The sequence below is a fragment of the Protomyctophum parallelum genome (assembly GCF_964188405.1).
Source record: "Protomyctophum parallelum genome assembly, chromosome: 21".
NCBI classification, from domain to species: Eukaryota; Metazoa; Chordata; class Actinopteri; order Myctophiformes; family Myctophidae; genus Protomyctophum; species Protomyctophum parallelum.
In genome coordinates, this window is record NC_139713.1 from 3,010,392 (window position 1) to 3,020,015 (window position 9,624).

The following is a 9,624-nucleotide window of genomic DNA, read 5'->3' on the forward strand; positions in this document are numbered from 1 at the left end:
TCACCAGCATTGCCTTTTTTTCACTTTTGAGATCTACAAGCTCACACTGAGCTTTTAGATCTTTCAGCATGCAACCAAGTGCATAATCAGGCATTACGACACCACCAAGACATATTTTAGTTAGTGACTAAAATATGACTAAAACTAGTTTTCAACATCTCAATACTGGTACAACTACAGTATTGAAAGCATCAAATGCAGCAAAAACTGAAAGATATATAATACAACAGAAAATAATATCAAATCTCTCTCTCTCTCTCTCATATCATGTTGGTAACCATGACAACACCATACAGGTAGGTACTACTATGAAAACATGCCCAAAAGAAACAACTGTATCCTACATGAGAACTTATATCTGCAATAGTGAAACTGTCTAATCCACGAAGCTTGTAGATCGGCTATTTTTCCCCTCCATTTCTATTTCATTGGACAATTAAGCCCCAATGAGACCAAGAGCAGAACAACCAGACATTCATGACAACTCAATATTATGGCCACAGCTAATATAATGTAAACAAATATGCACCACAAATCAAACAACCTAAATCTAAATACACAACCAAGCATGTCTGTGATTTATGGAGACCTACAAGCACCAGCAGCCAAACAGCATCTAATTAACCTCATCAAAGTGCACAGCTGCGCAATAAGTAGCACCAACACGTCATGACGTCAACACACAGCATTGTAACTAAATTAAACAGCATTTATATTTATATTCTAGATGAGCCTTACCTTCTAAGATGAAGTGGCGCTTCCTCCCCGCCTTTTGCTCCTGCATTAATTGTTCTTCAGTTGGTTTTGTTTATTGTCTGTCTGCTCTTTGTAGAATCCACAAGTTCATCTCTCGTTGTGTCCGTTTGTAAAATAATCCTTTAAATGTCTCAGATAAGAGTTGACACACTTTGGACTTATAGTTGGAGCATTGAGTTCACCTGCTGTGGTGTGGTGGCTACTAGCCTATAGGCTACTCTCATTTCTGTAGTTTTAACTCTTTTGTTTCCATGTTTAATGAATAAATGTTCATGTGGTTTGCTGTGAGTTGTGTCCATTGTTCAGCAGCTGTAGCTTGTTGATATAAAACACATTGAATGTTTAGGTTGTCAGTATAGGCCTATTTGTGTAAAACGTGCAGTTGAAACAAGGTGTTGTAGTCTAGACTAGAGAGTTGAGTCACTGCCACCAAACTTTACACAACTCCTCCTTGTAACCCTTTACTGCCACCTGGTGGAAGAAACACTTCATTTGAACCCATGCAGCATCTACAATTCTAAGGGGAACCTTATCCAAAAACAGAGCCAATCTACAAGCTCACAACGATGTGAGCTTAGATCTACAAGCTCACAACGATGTTATGTGAGCTTAGATCTACAAGCTCACAACAACGTTGTTATGTTAGTTTAGATCTACAAGCTCACAACGACGTTATGTGAGCTTAGATCTACAAGCTCACAACAACGTTGTTATGTGAGTTTAGATGTACAAGTTCACAACAACGTTATGTGAGCTTAGATCTACAAGCTCACAACGGCGTTGTTATGTGAGCTTAGATCTACAAGCTCACAACGACGTTGTTATGTGAGCTTAGATCTACAAGCTCACAACGACGTTGTTATATGAGTTTAGATGTACAAGCTCACAACAATATATTGGTTCCAGCTGTTTACAATTCCACAACATGCAAACATGACCTGCTTTAATTACTTCAGTCTAAATTAGTAGCTCAATGCTCAACACACGTATAATTAAAGGCATTTGAAATTACATAAAAGTGTACATTTTCAGGATTCCAATTCGAATATAGCAAAAATAGCCGATCTACAAGCTCAAAATGCGTCGCAGCGCAACGCGTTTTGAGCTTGTAGATCGGCTATTTTTGCTACGACAGTAATATGGCCCTAGGGAGTGAGTGTGGAAATATGGTGGCCCTCTCCATCGTCAAAGTTGCCCACCCCTGCTCCAGATACTCTCCAAGAATGAAAGGAAAAACGGAAAACTATAAATTATTTAACATTTAAAATAATCTAGGATTAAGATCAAACAATAAAGAATGAATGATTTATGCAAACAATAGGCTTTTGCTAATATAACCGTGACGTTACTACCCTTCTAACAGATAAATGGCTTTCAGAGGGAAAAGAATACAACAAAGCAAACAGAAGGGGGAAAAAACCAAGAAAACAAAACAAAAACAAACAAACATAACATAAAACAAAAACAAAGACAGACAGGACAATATACAGTTAACAGCAACAAGACAAACAAGAACAAAAACAACAAAACAAAACACAAAACGAGAAAACAAAACATCATATCAATGTTCTATAATTATGTATCTACTATTTTTGATCTATACCATTTTTTTAAATGTATTTATTGTACTACAGTTTTTTTGTTCGTCATCCTAATCCATTCCACAGCTTGACCCCTCTGACCGATATGCACCTCTCTCTGATGTTTGTTCTAGCATTTGTTTGAATAATGGAAGTGCCTCTTAGGTTGTATAGCGTCTCTCTCTAGGCCAGAACAGCTCTTAGGTTGTATAGCGGCTCTCTCTCTAGGCCAGAACAGCTCTTAGGTTGTATAGCGTCTCTCTCTCTAGGCCAGAACAGCTCTTAGGTTGTAGCGTCTCTCTCTCTAGGCCAGAACAGCTCTTAGGTTGTATAGCAGCTCTCTCTCTAGGCCAGAACAGCTCTTAGGTTGTATAGCAGCTCTCTCTCTAGGCCAGAACAGCTCTTAGGTTGTATAGCAGCTCTCTCTCTAGGCCAGAACAGCTCTTAGGTTGTATAGCAGCTCTCTCTCTAGGCCAGAACAGCTCTTAGGTTGTATAGCGGCTCTCTCTCCAGGCCAGAACAGCTCTTAGGTTGTATAGCAGCTCTCTCTCTAGGCCAGAACAGCTCTTAGGTTGTGTAGCGGCTCTCTCTCTAGGCCAGAACAGCTCTTAGGTTGTATAGCGGCTCTCTCTCTAGGCCAGAACAGCTCTTAGGTTGTATAGCAGCTCTCTCTCTAGGCCAGAACAGCTCTTAGGTTGTATAGTGGCTCTCTCTCTAGGCCAGAACAGCTCTTAGGTTGTATAGCAGCTCTCTCTCTAGGCCAGAACAGCTCTTAGGTTGTATAGCAGCTCTCTCTCTAGGCCAGAACAGCTCTTAGGTTGTATAGCAGCTCTCTCTCTAGGCCAGAACAGCTCTTAGGTTGTATAGTGGCTCTCTCTCTAGGCCAGAACAGCTCTTAGGTTGTATAGCAGCTCTCTCTCTAGGCCAGAACAGCTCTTAGGTTGTATAGCAGCTCTCTCTCTAGGCCAGAACAGCTCTTAGGTTGTATAGCAGCTCTCTCTCTAGGCCAGAACAGCTCTTAGGTTGTATAGCAGCTCTCTCTCTAGGCCAGAACAGCTCTTAGGTTGTATAGTGGCTCTCTCTCTAGGCCAGAACAGCTCTTAGGTTGTATAGCGGCTCTCTCTCTAGGCCAGAACAGCTCTTAGGTTGTATAGCGTCTCTCTCTCTAGGCCAGAACAGCTCTTAGGTTGTATAGTGGCTCTCTCTCTAGGCCAGAACAGCTCTTAGGTTGTATAGCGGCTCTCTCTCTAGGCCAGAACAGCTCTTAGGTTGTATAGCTGCTCTCTCTCTAGGCCAGAACAGCTCTTAGGTTGTATAGCGTCTCTCTCTAGGCCAGAACAGCTCTTAGGTTGTATAGCGTCTCTCTCTAGGCCAGAACAGCTCTTAGGTTGTATAGAGGCTCTCTCTAGGCCAGAACAGCTCTTAGGTTGTATAGCGGCTCTCTCCCTAGGCCAGAACAGCTCTTAGGTTGTATAGCGGCTCTCTCTCTAGGCCAGAACAGCTCTTAGGTTGTATAGCAGCTCTCTCTCTAGGCCAGAACAGCTCTTAGGTTGTATAGCGGCTCTCTCCCTAGGCCAGAACAGCTCTTAGGTTGTATAGCGGCTCTCTCTCTAGGCCAGAACAGCTCTTAGGTTGTATAGCGGCTCTCTCTCTAGGCCAGAACAGCTCTTAGGTTGTAGCGGCTCTCTCTCTAGGCCAGAACAGCTCTTAGGTTGTATAGCGTCTCTCTCTAGGCCAGAACAGCTCTTAGGTTGTATAGAGGCTCTCTCTAGGCCAGAACAGCTCTTAGGTTGTATAGAGGCTCTCTCTAGGCCAGAACAGCTCTTAGGTTGTATAGAGGCTCTCTCTAGGCCAGAACAGCTCTTAGGTTGTATAGTGGCTCTCTCTAGGCCAGAACAGCTCTTAGGTTGTATAGCGGCTCTCTCTCTAGGCCAGAACAGCTCTTAGGTTGTATAGCGTCTCTCTCTAGGCCAGAACAGCTCTTAGGTTGTATAGCGGCTCTCTCTCTAGGCCAGAACAGCTCTTAGGTTGTATAGCGGCTCTCTCTCTAGGCCAGAACAGCTCTTAGGTTGTATAGCGTCTCTCTCTAGGCCAGAACAGCTCTTAGGTTGTATAGCGGCTCTCTCTCTAGGCCAGAACAGCTCTTAGGTTGTATAGCGTCTCTCTCTAGGCCAGAACAGCTCTTAGGTTGTATAGCGGCTCTCTCTCTAGGCCAGAACAGCTCTTGGATACAGCTCGTTAGATCTATTATATCTTGGAGTTTTATGGTGTTTAATTGAATGAATAATAGGTTGGTTGGTGCGTAATAATCAGATTGGGTGACAATTCTTTTTTAAGTAGGAATATTGGCTGGATAGTTGTTTTGTAGTTGTTCCCCCATAGCCTACGCCATACCTCCACACAGTAATTGATGTATGGGAGTATGAGGGAGCAATATACAGCATAGTGAGTTCTGGTTTAGAATAGGTTTAGCTATTCTTAAATAGTTATTTTATTTTATTTTATTTATTGAAATTTATTGAAAAGATTTCCAGCACAGGATGAAATCCTCTACGCCAGACTTACAGTCACAACAGACATAAATACATATTAAAATTCACAAGTACACATACATTCGTATTCTTTTTTTCTTTTCTTTTCTTTTTTTTTTACACAGTCCTTGAGATGTCCTTGAAGCCCATTCTGAACGGGAACCCATTTTGGTGTTAGCATCATGTTGTGCTTTAGCTATTGAAAAATAGCAGATCTACAAGCTCATAGCGCGCCACCGAGTGGCGCGCTAAGAGCTTGTAGGTCTGCTATTTTTGAAAAATCGAAGAACGACTGACATTTTTTTTAGAATCTGATCTCAGGTCAGAATGGGTTAATCAGACCAGTGTGTGTCCAGTGGGAACCTCGTTATGAATCTGATCTCAGGTCAGAATGGGTTATTGCAGTATTTCTGCATCAGTCCCTGCATGGCCTCCGGCTCCATGTCCGTTCCGCGGAGCGCAGGCCTCCGTGTCCGCTCCGCGGAGCGCTGGTCTCCATGTCCGCTCCGCGGAGCGCTGGCCTCCATGTCCGCTCCACGGAGCGCTGGCCTCCATGTCCGCGGAGCGGCGGAGCGCTGGCCTCCATGTCCGCGGAGCGGCGGAGCGCTGGCCTCCATGTCCGCTCCGCGGAGCGCTGGCCTCCATGTCCGCTCCACGGAGCGCTGGCCTCCATGTCCGCGGAGCGGCGGAGCGCTGGCCTCCATGTCCGCTCCGCGGAGCGCTGGCCTCCATGTCCGCTCCGCGGAGCGCTGGCCTCCATGTCCGCTCCGCGGAGCGCTGGCCTCCGTGTCCGCTCCGCGGAGCGCTGGCCTCCGTGTCCGCTCCGCGGAGCGCTGGCCTCCGTGTCCGCTCCGCGGAGCGCTGGCCTCCGTGTCCGCTCCGCGGAGCGCTGGCCTCCATGTCCGCGGAGCGGAGCGCTGGCCTCCATGTCCGCGGAGCGGAGCGCTGGCCTCCGTGTCCGCTCCGCGGAGCGCTGGCCTCCGTGTCCGCTCCGCGGAGCGCTGGCCTCCGTGTCCGCTCCGCGGAGCGCTGGCCTCCGTGTCCGCTCCGCGGAGCGCTGGCCTCCGTGTCCGCTCCGCGGAGCGCTGTCTGTCCTCTTTGGTCCTGATCTCCCTCTAGCGTCGTTGGTCAGGCCTTTTCTTTATTATGTAGGCACACATGTAAAGGCTCGCTGCAACAGACAGAGGGCGCTGTCGTTCAGGCATGGATGAACACGCTATAGCTTTGAGGCAGAGAGATTTCTATACTGCATGGACAGACAGACAGACCATTCTAAAAGGACGATGTGTCAACTATTAAATATAAATTACTATAATTACCTTTTTTTCAAAAATGAATATAGGAGGGGCGGGCTAGCACCCCTCAACAAATACATGGAAATATAGGAGGGGCGGGCTAGCACCCCTCAACAAATACATGGAAATAGTCATCGAGGATCATAAGCATCTGATTAAACAGTACAATATTGAATATCTGTTACAGTAAAACTGAGTATACACTATAGAGTGCTGTGTCTAAAGTACATACAATGCTGTCTAAGTTACCTGACAGTAAGGTTAGGAGCACGGCCCACCCATACCTGACAGTAAGGTTAGGAGCATGGCCCACCCACCCATACCTGACAGTAAGGTTAGGAGCATGGCCCACTCACCCATACCTGACAGTAAGGTTAGGAGCATGGCCCACCCACCCATACCTGACAGTAAGGTTAGGAGCATGGCCCACCCATCCATACCTGACAGTAAGGTTAGGAGCATGGCCCACCCATACCTGACAGTAAGGTTAGGAGCATGGCCCACCCATACCTGACAGTAAGGTTAGGAGCACGGCTCACCCATACCTGACAGTAAGGTTAGGAGCACGGCCCACCCATACCTGACAGTAAGGTTAGGAGCACGGCCCACCCATACCTGACAGTAAGGTTAGGAGCACGGCCCACCCATACCTGACAGTAAGGTTAGGAGCACGGCCCACCCATACCTGACAGTAAGGTTAGGAGCACGGCCCACCCATACCTGACAGTAAGGTTAGGAGCACGGCCCACCCATACCTGACAGTAAGGTTAGGAGCACGGCCCACCCATACCTGACAGTAAGGTTAGGAGCACGGCCCACCCATCCATACCTGACAGTAAGGTTAGGAGCACAGCCCACCCATCCATACCTGACAGTAAGGTTAGGAGCATGGCCCACCCATCCATACCTGACAGTAAGGTTAGGAGCATGGCCCACCCATCCATACCTGACAGTAAGGTTAGGAGCATGGCCCACCCATCCATACAGTATAAGGTTAGGAGCATGGCCCACCCATACCTGACAGTAAGGTTAGGAGCACGGCCCACCCATACCTGACAGTAAGGTTAGGAGCACGGCCCACCCATACCTGACAGTAAGGTTAGGAGCACGGCCCACCCATACCTGACAGTAAGGTTAGGAGTACGGCCCACCCATACATACCTGACAGTAAGGTTAGGAGCACGGCCCACCCATACATACCTGACAGTAAGGTTAGGAGCACGGCTCCCCAGCCCAGTCCGCAGACCAGTGTGAAGTAATGGCTGACGTCGTAGAGGGTGTACAGGCTCATGGCCACCGCGCCGAACGCAGCTGCAAAGTAGAGACGGGAGGTTATTACACTGTTATTAACACGTTTTAGCATCCACTCTAAAAACGAATTAAAACTAACTGAATTAGTGGAAGAAAAGACATTCAAAACTAACTAAAACTATACTAAAATGAAAAACTATATTATAACCTTGATTCAGAGTGTATATTTTTTATAGACTCTAAAATGGTTCCCTTTTGGACCATCAATTAAGGGTCCAAAAGTGTACATAAACTCTGTGAAAACGTGTGTGTTTAACTCACTGGAAGCTATTAACAAAATCCCTGCAATCAGCAAATGTGTTCCCTTGCAGGGATGACAGCATGCCATGCCCACGATGACGCCCAGGAAGCTTATCCCCGTCGACAGCACGATGAGGATGGCATCATTGTCTGGATTTGCTGGTGGGGAGGACAGACAGACAGACAGACAGACAGACAGACAGACAGACAGACAGACAGACAGACAGACAGACAGACAGACAGACAGACAGACAGACAGACAGACAGACAGACAGACAGACAGACAGACAGTTCAGAAACCAGTCTGTGTCTCATAGGAGGGCTGTGGGCAGTTCAGAATCCTGTCTGTCTCTCATAGGAGGGCTGTGGGCGGTTCAGAAACCAGTCTGTCTCTCATAGGAGGGCTGTGGGCGGTTCAGAAACCCGTCTGTCTCTCATAGGAGGGCTGTGGGCGGTTCAGAAACCTGTCTGTGTCTCATAGGAGGGCTGTGGGCCGTTCAGAATCCCGTCTGTGTCTCATAGGAGGGCTGTGGGCGGTTCAGAAACCCGTCTGTCTCTCATAGGAGGGCTGTGGGCGGTTCAGAAACCTGTCTGTGTCTCATAGGAGGGCTGTGGGCCGTTCAGAAACCCGTCTGTGTCTCATAGGAGGGCTGTGGGCGGTTCAGAAACCTGTCTGTCTCTCATAGGAGGGCTGTGGGCGGTTCAGAAACCTGTCTGTGTCTCATAGGAGGGCTGTGGGCCGTTCAGAAACCCGTCTGTCTCTCATAGGAGGGCTGTGGGCGGTTCAGAAACCTGTCTGTCTCTCATAGGAGGGCTGTGGGCGGTTCAGAAACCCGTCTATCTCTCATAGGAGGGCTGTGGGCCGTTCAGAAACCCGTCTGTGTCTCATAGGAGGGCTGTGGGCGGTTCAGAAACCTGTCTGTGTCTCATAGGCGGGCTGTGGGCGGTTCAGAAACCTGTCTGTGTCTCATAGGAGGGCTGTGGGCCGTTCAGAAACCCGTCTGTCTCTCATAGGAGGGCTGTGGGCGGTTCAGAAACCTGTCTGTCTCTCATAGGAGGGCTGTGGGCCGTTCAGAAACCTGTCTGTGTCTCATAGGAGGGCTGTGGGCGGTTCAGAAACCCGTCTGTGTCTCATAGGAGGGCTGTGGGCGGTTCAGAAACCTGTCTGTGTCTCATAGGAGGGCTGTGGGCCGTTCAGAAACCTGTCTGTGTCTCATAGGAGGGCTGTGGGCCGTTCAGAAACCCGACTGTGTCTCATAGGAGGGCTGTGGGCCGTTCAGAAACCCGTCTGTGTCTCATAGGAGGGCTGTGGGCGGTTCAGAAACCCTGTCCCATGTGCGCGCGGTACTTACGGATTCGACTGAATGCCACGGGGAGAATGAGGATGGCTCCTGTGACGGCACAGAGTAGACCACCCACCATGAGTTTGTACATCTTGGGTTGAGACCGCCTGTCACTGCACCCCCCTCACAGGAAGAGATGACACACACACACACACACACACACACACACACACACACACACACACACACACACACACACAGTACACACATATTCATTCATGGAGTCATTTTGAACTATAGGCTATCCAACAGCAACCATTACATACTGTAGGCCTACATACAAAACAAGACCACCATCTCAATGTGGCTCTACATATTATGACTACAGTCTGTATGTGTCTCTAGTCTCTACATATTATGACCATACAGTCTGTATGTGTCTCTAGTCTCTACATATTATGACTACAGTCTGTATGTGTCTCTAGTCTCTACATATTATGACTACAGTCTGTATGTGTCTCTAGTCTCTACATATGATGACTATACAGTCTGTCTGTGTCTCTAGTCTCTACATATTATGACTACAGTCTGTATGTGTCTCTAGTCTCTACATATGATGACTATACAG

The 9,624-nt window shown here is 47.6% G+C and overlaps 1 protein-coding gene across 1 annotated transcript in view; it reads right to left on the reverse strand.

Annotated features, from left to right (window-relative positions):
* Positions 1 to 5,810: 5,810 nt before the first annotated feature.
* LOC310878701 (uncharacterized protein) overlaps positions 5,811 to 9,624 on the reverse strand; it is a 43,505-nt gene continuing 39,691 nt past the window's right edge. The window contains exons 2-5 of the mRNA XM_083793063.1: positions 9,066 to 9,169; positions 7,735 to 7,872; positions 7,363 to 7,473; positions 5,811 to 6,038 (exon numbers count right to left, since the gene is read on the reverse strand). Of these exons, the coding sequence (XP_083649189.1) occupies positions 5,983 to 6,038; positions 7,363 to 7,473; positions 7,735 to 7,872; positions 9,066 to 9,147 (387 nt within the window). The 5' untranslated portion in view covers positions 9,148 to 9,169 and the 3' untranslated portion in view covers positions 5,811 to 5,982. The remainder of the gene's footprint in view (positions 6,039 to 7,362; positions 7,474 to 7,734; positions 7,873 to 9,065; positions 9,170 to 9,624) is intronic.